The sequence below is a fragment of the Ctenopharyngodon idella genome, chromosome 23, assembly GCF_019924925.1.
Source record: "Ctenopharyngodon idella isolate HZGC_01 chromosome 23, HZGC01, whole genome shotgun sequence".
Classification (NCBI taxonomy): domain Eukaryota; kingdom Metazoa; phylum Chordata; class Actinopteri; order Cypriniformes; family Xenocyprididae; genus Ctenopharyngodon; species Ctenopharyngodon idella.
The window spans coordinates 3,888,317-3,906,235 of record NC_067242.1 but is presented as its reverse complement, the minus strand read 5'-3'; the positions used below and the strand labels follow the sequence as shown (position 1 = coordinate 3,906,235).

General features: G+C 36.1%; 1 protein-coding gene across 1 annotated transcript; it reads right to left on the bottom strand.

Moving 5' to 3' along the window:
* Positions 1-12,769: 12,769 nt before the first annotated feature.
* On the bottom strand, positions 12,770-17,845 carry tubb6 (tubulin, beta 6 class V). Its single transcript, XM_051882381.1, has 4 exons — positions 17,580-17,845; positions 16,752-16,860; positions 16,238-16,348; positions 12,770-13,958 (listed from the first exon to the last, which is right to left on the bottom strand). Exons 1-4 carry the CDS (start codon positions 17,634-17,636, stop codon positions 12,895-12,897), a joined length of 1,341 nt encoding a protein of 446 aa, XP_051738341.1. The 5' UTR covers positions 17,637-17,845; the 3' UTR covers positions 12,770-12,894.
* Between the last annotated feature and the right edge of the window lie 74 nt (positions 17,846-17,919).

The following is a 17,919-nucleotide window of genomic DNA, read 5'->3' as shown; positions in this document are numbered from 1 at the left end:
GTGGAAAGTGAAGTATAACCGACCCTTAAGCCCAGGGTATATTTCACTTTCTACGCCCGGACGCGTCGTGAGCGCAGTCGTGTCCACGCATCTTTCAAAGTATACTCAACCGCGGATGCGCGCGGATGACCGAGTTCGACACATGCGCAGTACAACTTTTTTCTATACTCAACCAGACATCGGAGGGCAGCACTGAGTCGTGTCATCAACGGGACATTTGCAGGGCATGATCGGAGAAGAAACATAGTGCATCCATCATTGCAACATAGTTTGGAAGATACACTAAACAAGAATCTAAAACGATGGAGAAAGATATGGAATACGGATATGGATATGGTTTATTCGTCTTGGAAGAAGTAGTTTCTCTTTGTTTTAAGCATGTTGTTTTTAAATCGCTCTTTCCACACTCTTCTTCGTCGACTGCACACTGTGCTCAGTACTGTGCATATTGCTACCTAGTGGACTCTTCTGTCCTGCTTGCGCATGCACTGTTGCACGCGCACCGTCCGCGCGGTCTCGAAATTTGGGACGGCCAAAGTATACCCGGGGCTTTAACAGTACGCTGTTTCGTCCCACTTTCAGTGTGAATGGCTTACCATATGAATGGCTTCCCATAGTTTGGCATCGTTAATCAATGTTTTTCGTTTCACTAGTGTTTATAAGAGACTTTTGTGGTAGATGTTGCCACTATATGAGAATTTAGAAGTTTATTGAAGGGCAAAAAAGCATCTTTGAAAATAATATCAAGTCTTAAAGACAGCAAATAACCTACATCAGAAATGTGGTTTTATTGAGAGCCAAGAGAAGTACTGCCTATTTTAATATCAGCTGGCATATTTTAGTGGTCTAGTAAGCATTTATAAAACCTCTAAGTTGTCATAATGTCTGATTTCATAGACTAAAAAGCTTATACTTACTGATAATGATCTTCTTTTTGTTTATCAAGGTCTGTGGGCATGCACAAGCGAGTGCAAGGTTTTGGGCCATTCAGATGACTGCTGGTGTCCAACTGCTGCCATGACAAACAGCAATTTAGCACATTCCTTTGTTAGGACAGGTTCACTTCAACCAGACAATCTCAGGAGGGAAAACTATTACCAAGCCCACATTCCAAAAACAGAGGGATTGCAGAATGTCTGTGAGAAAGTAATGCACAGTGAATATGACTATATAACTATAGTTAATTCACCTCAACAAGTCAGGGGACATGACATCCTAGTGTATTCACCAACAGCAACACACTGTTCCACACATGAAGTGTAAAGTTAACAAAACCTGCATTACTGACAGCTGTTTACAGACGGTTTATTTATTGTGTGGGCATGTGCAAGAGTGTCTTGCTCTTAAGATTTTTTTACACAGTCAGCTGACCTTATAGAGAATATTTTGAGTCCTTTTGGAAAAGCTGAGTATATTTTTTATAATGCCACTGATAATTAAACAAAAGATTACTAAAATTATATTGCCTACTTGATTTTAAAAGCATGTTGACGTATTTTTTATAATTCAAAATGGCCATTGTTAATGAAGTAAACATTTCTCTGAATTCAAAATGTGTCTGTTATATATTTATTTGTACATTATGTCTGAAATGTTAAGAAAATAAACTGTAAAACATGTTTGAGTTGCATTTGGTTAAATGTCTCCTTTTATTTATTAATTTGGCTTGAATTTACAGAAGGGAATTCATTTAAAATGGGCATTAGCTGTAAATGTGTCTTTTACTTATTAGTGTACATTCACTTATTACAGTTACATAAAAAGACATTGTTAGATTGTGTCAAAATGTTAGTTTGGATGGATCTCCATGTCAGAAATATTAGACTCAACACAGAATGCCATATCCCTGCCAGAAGATGTATGGATGTCTTTTATCAGCCTGAGAGTTTAACTGAGAAAGCCAGAGCAGAAGCAGAAGATGAAGTAATTATAATAAAAGAGCAGAGTTTATTGAATAATCTTAGTTACATATGTTTCAATGCTCAGAGACTGTCTAGATGTTACACTACTCAGTGCTCTGGCTTTGTCTGACCAGTACAATTCCAACATGTGTTATTATACCAAGGGAAAAACAATGGAAAATGACTGCTTCACAACATTGCCCTGCAAAAAATAAATAAATATTTTAAAATTTTATTTTCAAACTGGTGGGTGTTTATATATCATGCAATGAAAATGATCCCCACCCCTAAACCCTACCCACACTCCGACGTGGGCAAATCAGGTAACGCTCTCAAAAACGCCCCTCTGTTTATGGCCTCATTACTGTCCTGCAGAGACCTGTACTTGGTATTTTTGTGAACTATCCATTTAAACAGTGAGAGTTTTGATCTGAAAGTCCACTAGATGGCGGCAGAACCATTTACCTCCTTCAGAGGACGCATTCCAAGGTAGGAAGGCATATCCAAACAAGAGTATAGAAGCCAAGAGGCGAAACTGTTTTGGTAACAGCCACTTGGTGGCGCTTCAGTAGCGCGGCCGCCATTTTGGGGTGAATTTTTTTTTATTTTTTTATTAAACAACATACAGCGGATACATGAAATAGATTTTGAAACAAAATACAAAAAAAGGATGTATAAACAAGCAAGCAAAAAATTATTTAATAAATATCTAAGACAATAAATAATTATATATATAATTGTAATGTTGACATGCATTCTCTGTAAAGCTGCTTTGAAACGATATGTATTGTGAAAAGTGCTATACAAATAAATGTGAATTGAAAATGTGAATAATAATAATAAAAAAATTATTTTCAGGAAATACACAGGAGGTATTATAATGAAATCATAATTTTTTTTAGCAGTAGTGCAGTTTTAGCAGCTTTCTTGTTGAGCAATGAACAAAGAGAGTCATAAAATAGTTTTAGATCAATACAGAAAAGCGTAATGTTGGGCTTACAGTCAGTAACTTTACATTTATGAAGCAATTTTAACACACTGTCCATCTCCTTTGACCCTGTTTCCCACTTCAAAAACAGAACATTAATTATTTCAAAAATAAAAAGTTTGCTATAAGCAGAGAAAATAAGCCAGGCTACTTCTTTCCAAAAATCATTTGCATAATCACATTCAGAAAATAAATGTGGTATTGTTTCAAGATTAGAATTACAGAATGTGCATTGTGAAGAAATGTCCAACTTAAATTTAGAAAGAAAAGAGTTACATGGATAGTAATTATGAAGAATTTTATAGTAAAGTTCTTTCATCTTGTTAGGTAACAAAAACTTATTAATACCAGACCATACTTTAATAGTAGAAAGATAAGGATAATTTATTTTCCATTTAAAAATGCTTTGGGGTGACAGCTGAACTTCTTAATAAGGATTCTTCTCATCCAAAAATTGTTACATTTAACATTTGGGGTGAATATGCCAACTGGACAACAGAATCCAACACCTTACGCACCCAAGATCGGCAAATCTCACAGCCAAATCAGAAGTGCAATAGAAAATTTCTCAAATTAAGTCATCAGTAAATTTTATGACACCTACAGTAAATGTTGTATTGTCTTATATATGTTTTATGTTATCAGTTGTGGAATCCAACCATTGAGGTAACGTAGTTAGCCTACTTTATTGAGTATTTCCATTTAATGCAACTTTACACATATTTACTATTAATAGTAAATTAATATATTAATAATTAATAAAGTTAAGGTCATCATGTTTGTAGCGTGTGTAGTAATTATTAGTATAGTTTCTATTACTCCACTAGGTCTGAAATATATACGGTTTTAATCCCCTGGATTACGCTACAAACATGATGATCTTATAGAACATGATGCATTGCTGTGTCTGTTATCCCATAATTGCCACTTTTGGACAAAATATAAGTTCTTTGATCCAAATCCAAAGTTAGCTTAACTTCCTGTCTCATGAGATGCCTTCATCTGTTTGATATCCCAAAATCCTGTGCTTCCATTCTGTGACAGTTGAACTAAAAAATAAAGATGGCATCAGAAAGTTGCGGTTGGTGGTCAGTTTGTGTGTAAATGTAAGTTTTTGACCATTGTTTTCCACTTTTGATGTCATTTCTAGTGAGAAATTACTATTGTAGTTCTTAAATATTTGCTGTAGATCATTAAACCGTTACGCTGCCTCAGAAATCTGTCCGAAATCAGTTTCGTGAGGTGCCTTCGTGTGCAAACGCTGCCTGCAGAGTCACTGACTGATAGGGCAGTGAGGCAGCAAGTCAGCTGCCTGCATAGGTTTTCGGATGCTCCGACGTATTTTTGTAGGCCATCCCGGAAGTCAACATCACACTGGTTCCCTCGACAAAAAACCCAATAGCATTTTTCCATAGGCTTTTGAATTATTGCAAAAAATAAGCTCTGTGACCAACAAAAGTTTATGATAATTACACATATTGTCCATCAAGATTTTCACCACATTTTCACAAATAAAAACAACTTTTATGAATTTTGAAGCCTAAATAGGCTACAATCGCCAGAAATAAGAAGCTAACTTTGGCTATAAACACCATACAACTACACCATTTGCTCGACTTCAACATCACCATCACTTCTACAGCTCTTTCAGTCTTGATTAAAAATCCCTGAGAGTGTGAGTTATAATAGTTTGTAATAGTTAGAGTGGGGTATTACTGGTGTGTTTTATGTTATAGAATAAAATGTGGAAATATCTTGAGCTTGCGTTTACCACAGAGCTTATTTCAGGCTTTTAACCCAAATCCTATTCAAAAAACCTATTGACTTCAGGACGAAGGAACCGGAAGTGTTAAAATGCGAACTCATTTCTAGGTTTTTTCCTACAAAATACGTCATCCCTGCAGCACTCTATTGAGGGACGCTCATTATCAAAGCCTTATCTTCGTTATACATCTACAATCATGAAATATGTTAATTGTGTTCAGGAAGACAATAGTAAGACTTTTTATGTCTTGTTAGCTTGGCTTTTCTGCCTGTTTAGGGTGGGCACGTTTACACGTCAATGATGTACTAAAAACAGAAAAGTTTTTCCTTTGTGTGTTTTTTTTTTTTTTTTTTTTTTTTTACATACAGACGACAATGGTAACAATTTTAACTATACTGTATCTGATACTGATTCATCTTTAGAAAAAAATGATTATAAAAATGAAATCATTTTTCTCTGAAAATAGCCTCACTCTAAAAAATGCTAGGTTGTTTCAACCCATGTTTGGGTAAAATATAGACAAACAAAACCGTTGGTTTAGATTTTTAAATAAAATTTTATACCCAATGGTTGGGTTTGTCCATATTTGACCCAAACATGGATTGAAACAACCCAGCATTTTTAGAGTGAGGTTTTGGGGTGGACTATTTTCAATTATGCCAAGCAACCACACGGAACACCTGACTTTTGACTTTTGTGTTTTTCACGTGCTGTCCAGATGATGTCAGTGTTGCTTAGAAGATGCATATCGAAAGATCAGCTTGATCAACAGGATCAAGGAGATTGAGCAAATCCTGTTTGAGTCCAGACAGGTTTTTTTTTTTTTTTTTTACATAGAGAACAATCTATTCTTCATAATGACACTTCACAATATTTCATCATTTTAACCTTATCCCATAGTCACATACATTATAGATCGTTTTATAATATTTGCAATCATTCACAGTGATATGAATATGAACTAAGGACACTGCTTGACTCATATGGAGCTCAGAAATCTGAAGCGAGACACATTCTCATAATTTGATGCAAAAGTTTGATCTACACTCGCTGAAATATACATCATGGCTCTGTAAAAGCCAAAAATACAGTCTTATCTGTGATATTCTAATAAGGAATTGGGAGAAATAGAAGAGTCTGGACTGAAGTGTGTCTAGTTTACTATCCTCTTTGGCACTTTGTTACTATAAGGAATGATTTAACTGATAGGGTTTACTTTTGCATAAACATTAAAAAAGCCATGACCTGAAGTGAAACATGCAACAGCAAAATGCCTGCAGACAGCGTTCTTTTGGAAACATGAATCTGTGACAGTCTGGCACCTAGTTCATGATGCTACCTTAATGTGACAGGAAATCTATAAAGTGATATTTTATAAATGTTTAGGCACATGAGCTATATATATTCTCACCATGCATTTTCAGCAGACACTTTGCATAGTTAGTGTTACTTTGCACCCATCTCAATATATCTGAAGATGACTAGTTGGTTTAAACAAATGAGACATGTAGATTCCAGATACATTTTCAAAGCCTTATTGGGCATGGTGTGACTCCCACATGCTTTGACAGTGAGTTAGTAATACTGTGGCTAAAAAAGTGTTGGATCTTTCAGCATGAACATGGAATACAGCGCACATTTACCGGATTATATATTTGCAGTTAAATTGAAAAATAAATAAATACACAAAATACCAATCATACATTACTGTCCTGGAGATTCTGGCATTCTGGTGCTTACGGAAATGCGATCGAGACACTCTGACCCACTTTCCTCTCAGCTGAGTCGACTGCAGCTGTTAAACATACCAAAGTAAGACCTCTAAACCACTGCGTCCACAGCTGCACTGGCCTTTCATGATCTGACGAATAACCATTTCATATTTCAAAATATCACACACGGACCTTTTTGTGTTGCACTTTTATGTGAAGGGACAGTATCACTCCTTTAGCCTTGTTAGCAAGTTGAGAAAGTATTGGGAGACTAGGAGAGATACATGCTGTGAAAATGTGCAGCAATTATTTAAAATATAAACAAATACAATAAAATACATGTATACAAACATTATTTCATTTAATCATTAAAAGTGTAAAATTACTTAGTGTAAAAAGTACTTATTAAATATTTAAATAAAAATACATATTAAAATAATTAAGTGTTACGTTACATGAATTACTGTAGTAATAACAGTAAATTATGCATAATTGCATGCAACTAAGCCTAACCGGTAACACATTATTTTACAGTGTGCTTGTTACATATATTATGTAGTTACTGTAGTAATAACTAGAAATTATGCATAATTACATGCAATTAACCCTAAACCAAACCCTCATCCTAACCCTAACCCTATCCCCTTGTTAAGTCTGACGTCACGCGGCAGCGCTTCCGGGTCCAAACGCTCTATCTCATACCACAAGAAAACAACAAAAGGTGCTAATATACACACACGATGTAGTGTAATACTACCAGAATTATAATCATAACCTTTATCTCCATACCAAAATCCCAGATGGCCAAACAGTGATTCATCTTTTATAAATCATTAAAATATTAATGTCTGTGATGCTGTGAGCACGGAGACTGTTGTGTAGAGTAAGTATTTTAAACGTTTAACTTTTTAAAATGTTAAATGTTTAATATGATTAAATAGCAGTCATAAACTGATAAGTACATGTAGTTAATTGTCATTACTTAGTACTTAAATGTATAATTACACTGTAATACTGACACCTTAAATTAAGTGTAACTGCCTAACCCTATCGCAAGTAGTTAACTAATATTACTCAGTACTTAAATGTGTAATTACGCTGTAACAAAGACACTAAAATAAAGCCTGCCTTTTTTTCATTTATTAAAAATTAATTTAAAAACACTTTTTGATGGCATATAAACATATGTTAACTTTATACAAAAATGTGAATTAATAATTTGAAAATAAATAAATACAAATAAATCACTTTGCAAACTGACAAAATAAACTAAATTTTTTAAGTAACACAATTTGTAATTATTAAATATAAAGAATACATAATTTAATATAGCTGCAAGCAGCAATTAACAGGGTTCAAACTCTTTAAGGCCTTTAAGCACATGTGTAAAAATATATTATGTTTTATTTAGCAAGCCTGTATCCACCCAGATCATAGATGGAAAAGACCATTTACAGCCAAAACAGGTAATTTATTAAGGAAATATATAGAGATGCACCGATACCGATAGCCGATTATTCAGAATGATATCGGCCGATACCGATACCGATAGTCTGATTTTTCTTAAGGAAAAAAAAATCTCTCCCAAATAATGTTGCAAACTATACAGGGAACCCTCTCATTTTATACACTACAATATTAGAGGTTACAATTAACAACAGAGGTATTATATTCAGCTGCTGTTTATTTTCTGATATAATAATTACACTCAAATAAAAACTGAAATGTATAAAACTTAGTATCACATAAGGTAGTTTTCATAAGCACTTGTCTTCATGGTAAATTTGCACAAACATATCATTAACAGTAAATAAGCTCCTCTCTAGTGTTTTTTAGATAAGGAACTGTGAACATTGGAAAATATTCCTGAGGTAAAAGTGACATGATGTGACATATTGTTCACAAGCTGTTTTATTGATGTCTTTCCGCGAAAACACAAATAAAGTGATTACATGAGACATGATACATTCTAGTAAGTTGTACAATATATTTCAACATACCTTTGATGTTCAATCATGTGTTTCGAGATATAACTTGTAATGAAGAGGAAGAAAAGACTCGCGCTCCGAGCATAAATGAATCAGCGTGTCGAATCCGCAGTTCGGAGCGCCAAAGTCACGTGATTTCAGCAGTTTGGCGGTTTGACACGTGATCCGAATCATGATTCATTATGCTCCGAATCTTCCTGAAGCAGTGTTTTGAAATCGGCCATCACTAAATAAGTCGTTATTTTGTTTTTTTTGCCGCACCAAAAATATTCTCATGGCTTTATAATATTAATATTGAACCACTGTACTCACATGAACTGATTTAAATATGTTTTTAGTACATTAATGGATCTTGAGAGAGGAAATGTCATTGCTCCCTATGTAGGCCTCACGGAGCCATCGGATTTAAACAAAAATATCTTAATTTGTGTTCCGAAGATCAACGAAGGTCTTACGGGTGTAAAACGGCATGAGGGTGAGTAATTAATGACAGAATTTTCATTTTTGGGTGAACTAACCCTTTAAGAGCGTCAAAACTCCATTTATTGTTTAAATTTCGTGATAAAATGGACAGAATTTGAAAACTGAAACTTTAATTCTTATCAGAAGCAATAAAGCACAAATCTTTTTTGCGATTATTGGATGGGAGGCGCTACAAATAATATTTGATGTAGGAAAAAAATGCAGACCTGGCAACCCTGGCTTGAATTACGGGTGATTCATAGGGTCAAAAAGAGCCTGCTTTAACGTCACTATTTTTAAACTGTTAATGCATTAAAATTCAACACAAGAGTGATTTTCTTCACACATAGTATGTATGAGTTGCAGTCTGAATATGTTTTTCTGCACAGGATATAATCGGCCCTCACCATCGGCAGTTTTTAAACAATCAGCTGATGGCCGATAGTGATAATACCAATTGTTAGCTGATACATCGGTGCATCTCTAGAAATATATGCTTTAAAGCTTTCTAACAGTTATCAAGGTAGAGCCAAAAATCTAGAACTAGACTGCGAAAGTAGGTTTTGGAAATAATATCCATTATTTAACAAACGATTCGATGGACAGCGGCAGTCCTAGAGGCTCCGAATGAAGAGTTCTACCATATGGTATGAATGTCGTGAGCATGTGCAAAACATTGCGTGATATACCATCTATTACGCACGTGAAAAATGCGATTGTGCCCACCGGTGGCCGATTTCTTTTAAATTTCTCACAGGCCTCTAGGGACATAATTCAAACAGGCTCAGCGAGTTTCGCTCCAATCACCCTCCGTTAACCTTGTCTGACAGCTGCTCGAAATTCACTGGCCGACAGCGGCCGTGTTTTTTGAGATATGCAAATGTCCTCATAGATAATCGCGGCCACAAAGTTTTTGCTTTTTCTCATGTTTTTTCCTTTTATAGCACCACCAAGTGGCCAGTCACCACATCCTTTTCAGAGGACCACAGACTGAGCCCATACATAGGTGTACCGAGTTTGGTGAAATGATCTCATTCCGTTCAAGAGGGCTAGCCGTTTTAGTGAAAGTGGCTGCACCCACTTCAAAAAATCCAAAATACCCGAAAATTTTGTTCGTCTTGAGCAGTTTAGGAGTTATGAGCCATTACGTACTTTTGATCGCTGTAGCGCTACCATCAGGCCGATTGGGGTGAGCCTTGGTGACACGGGGTGGGTACTACCATCCCTCATAGTTTCAAGTTTCTATACGACTTACGGTTTGGTCTGCCTGATATCTCTTAGGGCAGAATGTCATTTCCTTTATTTTCTTTACTTTTATTCACTGATACTCTGTTTTAATTTATGGAAGACTCATTTATTAAACAATTACTGTTTATGTTTCACATATGGCTTCTCGACTTTTACAGTATGCGCTCAGTTTGCCAATGAACAAAATATTTATATTTAATGATCTGGAGCAATGAACCTAGTCCTCCATAAAAGATTGGTTTTACATTTCGAAATGACAAAACATTCACTCATGACAGAATTTATGTCTGATGGTACACAATATCCAGCTGGAAGCCCTTTGTGTTTGTTAATGCTGTGGCTCTAAATAGTCGTGTCGAGACTGGACTTCCTCTATTGTTAGCTACATGCTGCTAAGTGTAGAACGGCTTGCTCAGCAGCTGTTGAGAATAATAGAAGGTTGACTGAGCAGGATTTGCATCCAAGTCTGGAACAAGAGTCTTTGTGTTACAAGGCACAAGCGGATATGAACAAAGCATGTGTTATTCAGAATGACTGGCTCTAACCTCACCTATCTTCTACAGGATTTTAGTTCAACATGAACTTGAGGCAAGTACACGTCAGATCTCTCTAACTATCCACCTATTTCCTAGCAAGCCTACTGCGTTTTAGATTACAGCAGACACTTCCGGTTTGGGGAAGTTCCACCAAAGAAGATTTGAATCCACCCAAAAAGATTAAAAGAAATCATTTCATATAAGGTTGCACCACAAATAATCCTTATCTGTCACCATCAGCTTGACTGGAAGAGCTGTACAATTTTTCAGGTGTCAGGAGAATAACATAACGCTTGGTATTTTATTGTGATATGGGATAACAAGAATAGGCCTATATATGGCAAGAGCTCTTTTCATTCACTGAATGTCTTTTCCTCCTGATTATTTTCATTTTTCCTTTGTATTCTGCTGTTACAGTATGAAAAAAAGACATACTGCGCATTTGTGGTCTGCTTTCCTGATTTAATTTACGATATCCCATGAATACATCACTGGAATCCAATAAGAATCTCTTGATTTTCTCAGCAAAAACCTCACATCTCTTTCCAGGTTTGTTTTCACACGGATGCTTTATGTAATTGTCTCCATTTTTCACTTCTAATCTCTATTAGCAGTGTTTACTGGCATGCATCTATCTAAAGCAGGTAAATACAATATTTATCGTATGTCAAAATGACAGAAATAACTTTGCATTATTATCACTCAATGTTCCAGTTAATGAAGCCACTTAAGTACGACTTAAGCACATCTTTATATGTAATTTTATAATTACTTATATTGTCTTTGAAATATGCTTAAAATGTACTTCTTAATGTACAGACAAGCATTTATGGTAAACTAAAATATACCTTAATGTAATTTCCATTGACAATTATATATGAAGTACTTAATGGCCCACTGAAGTGTCATGGAATGCGCAGCATTATTCAATGTGTTGACATTTCAACTGAAACAGGAAGACAGGGTGGGACATATCGAACAGCTCCTCCCCTTTTTAAAAATAGCCAATAGCATTTTGTTCATATCACAGTTCAGCCAGAACTGAACCTTCCTCTAACCGTTTCTCCTCCTAATCTCCTCCATATCACTTTAAAATTTAGCATTCTGTGCAGAATTCAAATGGATCCGATACGTTTTGTGGTCTGCGCCATCTCGCGCATATGATGCGCTCTGTACTCTTGTGTCTCTGGACCGGAGCAGACTGTGTATGCTGCGGTTTGCGTGACACTGAAACCAGACTTCATTTGCCCCAATGGAAAGCATATTTGCACTGTCTGAATTGCTCCCTATCCCCTATATAATGCACTATGTGCCATTCACTATGTAGAAAATAGTAAATGTGTGAACAAGTGACCGATTTCAGCCGCAGCTTCAGTGTATATTTATAATGTAGGGGGCGGGCACTTTAGATTCTAGACAGCATTTGATTGGACGAAAGATCTGATGAGAAGCTGAAGTGCAGAGTGATGTCATGAAAATTTGTGATCCATTTTAGCAGAAGTTTTGAATGCTTATATCTCCTAAATGCTAATTTTGGAACACACCAGCTTATTCATAACCTTAAGGCTAACATATTCATACTAAAAGACGTAAAAAACGTACATTTTGATTTCAGGGGGACTTTAAATATATTTGTAACTACACGTTTGTGCCGATGAAGATGCAACTACATTTAAAATACCTTTACTAACTTAAGTAATATCAAATAACACACCACAGTAAAACTTATATTTAACTACTTTACATGTGCTTTAATTTGTTAGTCAAAACATCAAAATAAGTGTACTTCTTTAAAGCATCACAATGTAAATTAAAACTTTAAAAGTGTTTAAGAAAACCGTCATGAAAGTGTACTCTTTAAGTACACTTAAGTAGTCTTTTATTTCATTTATATTGTTTTATCTGCAAGTACAGTTTTTTAAAATATACCACAAGTGCACATTCAATACAATTAAGCATACTTCTTTTTCCTTTTTTTTTTTTTTTTTGCAAGGGAAATGTTAAATTATTAACTATATTTTTACATTTTTGGAAGAAATTTTGAGCGTTTTTTAATTAATAATTTGATTTAAATCATTTAATAATGAGTAAGCGCCATTAATAAATTATTCCAGTCCAAGTGTAGTAAATTATAAAAACCAAAAATATTCTCTGAGACAGTACAATGTATATGGTCCTCAAAATGCATTTATTGCAAACACGCTTTGTTTACTTGGACTTCAGTCCTCCACATACAAAACGTAAAAATCACAGCTTAAAAAAACATTCACAGCACAAAAAAAAGCATCTGTTGTTCACTCGTTCACCTCTTCCTCGTCATCCTCAAATGCTTCCTCACCATCATTGGCTGTAGCCTCCTGGTACTGCTGATACTCCGACACAAGGTCATTCATATTGCTCTCAGCCTCGGTGAACTCCATCTCATCCATTCCCTCTCCGGTGAACCAATGCAGGAAGGCCTTGCGTTTGAACATGGCGGAAAACTGCTCAGAAATGCGCTTGAAGAGCTCCTGGATGGCGGTGCTGTTGCCGATAAAAGTGGAGGCCATCTTAAGTCCTCTTGGTGGAATGTCACACACCGCCACTTTAACGTTGTTGGGGATCCACTCTACGAAATAACTGCTGTTCTTGTTCTGAATGGCCAACATCTGCTCGTCAACTTCCTTCATGGACATGGGCCCGCGGAAAACGGTAGCCACCGTGAGGTAGCGCCCATGCCGTGGGTCGCAGGCGGCCATCATGTTCTTGGCGTCAAACATCTGCTGGGTGAGTTCAGGCACTGTGAGCGCACGATACTGCTGACTTCCTCTTGCGGTCAATGGCGCGAAGCCAGGCATGAAGAAGTGAAGGCGAGGGAAAGGCACCATATTGACCGCCAGCTTGCGCAGGTCTGCGTTCAGCTGGCCTGGGAACCGTAACGAAGTGGTGACGCCACTCATAGTCGCCGACACTAAGTGATTGAGATCCCCGTAAGTGGGTGTGGTGAGCTTGAGTGTGCGGAAGCAGATATCGTACAGCGCCTCGTTGTCGATGCAGTACGTTTCATCTGTGTTTTCCACCAGCTGATGCACCGAGAGCGTGGCGTTGTAGGGCTCCACCACCGTATCAGACACTTTCGGTGAAGGCATGACGCTGAAGGTGTTCATGATGCGGTCGGGATACTCCTCTCGGATCTTACTAATCAGGAGAGTCCCCATTCCGGATCCGGTTCCTCCACCGAGGGAGTGCGTGAGCTGGAAGCCTTGCAGGCAGTCACAATGCTCACACTCCTTCCTGACCACATCCAGAACTGAGTCCACTAGCTCGGCTCCTTCCGTGTAGTGGCCCTTGGCCCAGTTGTTGCCTGCACCTGTCTGTCCTGCAAAAGCAATACAATAAGGGAAGATTGGTTTGCAATGAAAACGAAATACAATCTTCTTAGCCGCTGGCTGCAGCTTTCATCACAGCCTATGTGACATTTATGTTCATTCTTGGGATGCATTCCAGCTGCATTTTGTCTGTGGAAAAGATGAACTGTAGTATTTACAGTAGTGAATGTCATTTATTTGCTTGTGTAAAAATATAAACTGTTCACACTTAACTTGAGAAGTGATATTGATGAGAGAACAAAGTATATTGTGCCTTTTTATATACACCAGCCATATATGTGGACACTAGATTTATAATTCCTCATTATCTATGTATGAATTTCATAACAAAAGTACAATTTTTGAAGGAACTACAATATAACATTTGATTTGTTTAGATTTGCACTGTCATAACTGAAAACCATTAGTTTCCCAGTTTCATTTCCCAACCCTACATATGTTTTTGAAAATGCAAAATATAAAGATTTAAAATGATGCATATTGTGATAGAAAAAGAAAATACATTTACATTTTCATCACTATACTACATAATTCCCCATTTGTGTTATTTCATAGTTAAAATGCTTTACTATTATTGAAAAATGTGGAAAACATTAGTAGTAACATTAAAGAATGTGTAAATATATTCAAACATTTCACTGGTGTATAATTCACAGATTTCTGTCAAACAAAAAGCTTGTTGTTCGTTATTACTATTCATACTGTATATAACGGTGTTATATATATATATATATATATATATATATATATATATAAAATTAGATAGCTATGAACTTTGGGGGCAAACGTATCTTTCAACTAGTACAATAAATAAATATGTTTGCATGAAATCAATTTCAAACAGATTTTACTTCAAAAATATACTTTCAAAAAAAGTGTTGGGAGAGAGAAAATATAACAAAAAATGTTTAAATAATCAGATTTGATCTTAGTTATTATGAACTATATCAGTTATGAAGTCATCTTATGTTATAACTAATATTGATCGAAGAATTATCTCAACACTTAAAAATAAAGGTTCCAAATTTGGGTTTTCGCAGCAGTGCCACAGAAGAACCATTTTGCTTTTGCCATTTTGGTTCCCCAAAGAACCTTTCAGTGATCAGTTCTTAAATGAACCATTTTTGTAATGAAAAAACAAAACAAAAACATTTTAATAATCTAAAAAACCTTTTTCCATTATAAAGAACCTTTTGTTCACTGAAAAGGTTCCATTGATGTTAAAGGTTCTTAAAGGGTTAATTCACCCAAAAATTAAAATTCTGTCATTAATTACTCACCCTGATGTCGTTCCACACCCGTAAGACCTTTGTTCATCTTCGGAACACAAATTAAGATATTTTGATAAAATCTGATGGCTTAGTGAGGTCTCCATTGACAGCAAGATAATTAACACTTTCAATGCCCAGAAAGCTACTAAAGACATATTTAAAACAGTTCGTGTGACTACAGTGGTTCAACCTTAATGTTATGAAGCGACGAGAATACTTTTTGTGTGTCAAAAAACAAAATAACGACTTTATTCAACAATATCTAATGATGGGCGATTTCAAAACATTGCATCATGAAGCTTCGAAGCTTTACGAATCTCTGGTTTTGAATCAGTGGTTCGGAGCGTGTATCAAACTGCCAAAGTCACACTTATCACGTAACGAAGCCTCTACTGAAATCACGTGACTTTGGCAATTTGATACACGCTCTGAATCACTGATTCGATATAAAAGATTCACAAAGCTTCATGAAGCAGTGTTTTGAAATCGCTCATCATTAGATATTGTTGAATAAAGTCATTATTTTGTTTTTTTGGCACACAAAAAGTGTTCTCGTCGCTTCATAACATTAAGGTTGAACCACTGTAGTCACATGAACTGTTTTAAATATGTCTTTCATGGCATCTGAAAGTGTTAATTATCTTGCTGGCAATGGAGGCCTCACTGAACCAATGGATTTTATCAAAAATATCTTAATTTGTGTTCTGAAGATGAATGAGGGTCTTACGGGTGTGGAACGACATGAGGGTGAGTAATTAATGACAAAATTTTCATTTTTGGGTGAACTAACCCTTTAATGGAACCATCAATATGAGTGAAGAACCTTTATTTTTAAGAGTGTAATATTGTATCTAATTTTGTTTGAAGAAATAAGAGCACATGTTCTAAGAACTTATAAAAACAAATGTTACAATTATGTGTTCTTTATGTATTCTTTGGCTTGAAGCTAACAGACCTACAAGTGAAAGGCAAATGAGAGTTTGGCATGTTGACAGTACCAAAGATGAAGTTGTCTGGTCGAAAAAGCTGTCCAAATGCCCCAGAACGAACACTGTCCATAGTTCCAGGCTCCAGGTCCACCAGCACTGATCTGGGAACATACTTGTGAGCTAAACACACAGACACACACACACACACACACACACACACACACACACACACACACACACACACAAAAGGCTATAAACCTCGTTTGCTGTAAAAGTTATGCTGTGAAACTTTATCACTAAAATGGATGATATGGGAATTAAATAATTCATAAATTAATTATATAAATGTAATATATTTAGTAATGAATAATAAAACAATCAGTGCATCATTTGTAAATTAATTCATAATTCATTTTTTTATGTATATAAATCATTTAATAAAACATTATGCTAGTGCAGTCAGAGCAGCCCACGAAATTCCTCTGAGCTGACTACACTGTTCAAAGTTTAAGGTCATTGTGAGTTTGTGAGGAGGAGCGACAAGAGCACTGATTCATACTCGCACACTGATGCACATACTTACAGGACGCCTCGTTATAGTATACATTAATTCTGTCAAGCTGCAGCCCTGAGTCACCCACATAGTTGCCGGCTGGATCAATGCCATGCTCGTCGCTGATGACTTCCCAGAACTAGAAGTGTCACAGTTGTTTTGCGTTAGTTCAGACTTCAGATGTGATTTTCAAACTGTGAGATAAAGCGCGAGTGTTCAGATTCTTCACATACTCGCGCACAGTAGGACGCATCTCGCCACACCCATATGCAGCTGATGCGCCCTTAAAATGTAGCGGATTGTTGCCTACCATGACTCAAGCATCGATCACTACTAAATATGATCAAACCACACACTGACAAACTGTAATCAACTGTGAAGATCACAGTTCAAAGGAGTACTAAACAGTTTAGTAAACTTTTAGTACACTACAGTAAGAAATATTTAGAAAAAGAAATTCAAGAAAAAGAACCGGAGTCGGGAATCTTATTTTTGAATCACTTGAAATCAACGATCGGGAATTGAACCATACCGTTAGCGCAATACGCTTTGATTCACTGAAAAGAATCGGATCATACGAGTCATTTGCTTAAGAATCGAACTACACTGTTCGCACTGCAGCTATATTTTGCATTCATTAAAAAGATCCGGCGTTTCGCATTGTATAATCAGTAGCGGAGTTGCGCTGTAAAAGTCTATAGAGAACTGTCAAATCATTAGCTTTAGTAAATTTTTTAAAGTTTCAGTTTCCAAATCTAATATAAAATCTGTATTAATCTGTAAATAATTTTTGAAAGTGCAAAATATAGTTTAAAACGACACATAGTGTGATAGGAAAATAAAATACATTTAACTAACCTTTGTTCCAATCTGATTGCCGCACTGTCCGGCTTGAATGTGAACGATTTCTCTCATTATTGTAGGTGTATGAAGATGCTCCTCTGACTATGAGCTCTGCTGTACTGCAGGGTGATTGTGAGTCCAGTGTGACATGATCTTCAGCTTTCACTCTGCCTCTGCCACGATTGGTCGGAATTTGAATGACTTATCAGCTGCACAATCACAAGTGTGCTGTGTCATTTCTCTCTTCTAGTCACGGATTCTGCAATATTTTGCAAACTATTAGGGAACATTTTTTTACAAGACTTTTTGGAGTTTCATAAGTAAATCAGATAAAGTCCTTTTAAAATACAGTCAC

Bases quoted from the DNA above. Each gene is read 5' to 3' on its own strand.
- tubb6 (XM_051882381.1), bottom strand. From the start codon at position 17,636: ATGAGAGAAATCGTTCACATTCAAGCCGGACAGTGCGGCAATCAGATT. The intron at 16,349-16,751 runs GTAAGTATGTGC...CTGTGTGTTTAG, and splicing joins ATACTATAACGAGGCGTCCT to CTCACAAGTATGTTCCCAGA. The intron at 13,959-16,237 runs GTACTGTCAACA...TTGCTTTTGCAG, and splicing joins ACCAGACAACTTCATCTTTG to GACAGACAGGTGCAGGCAAC.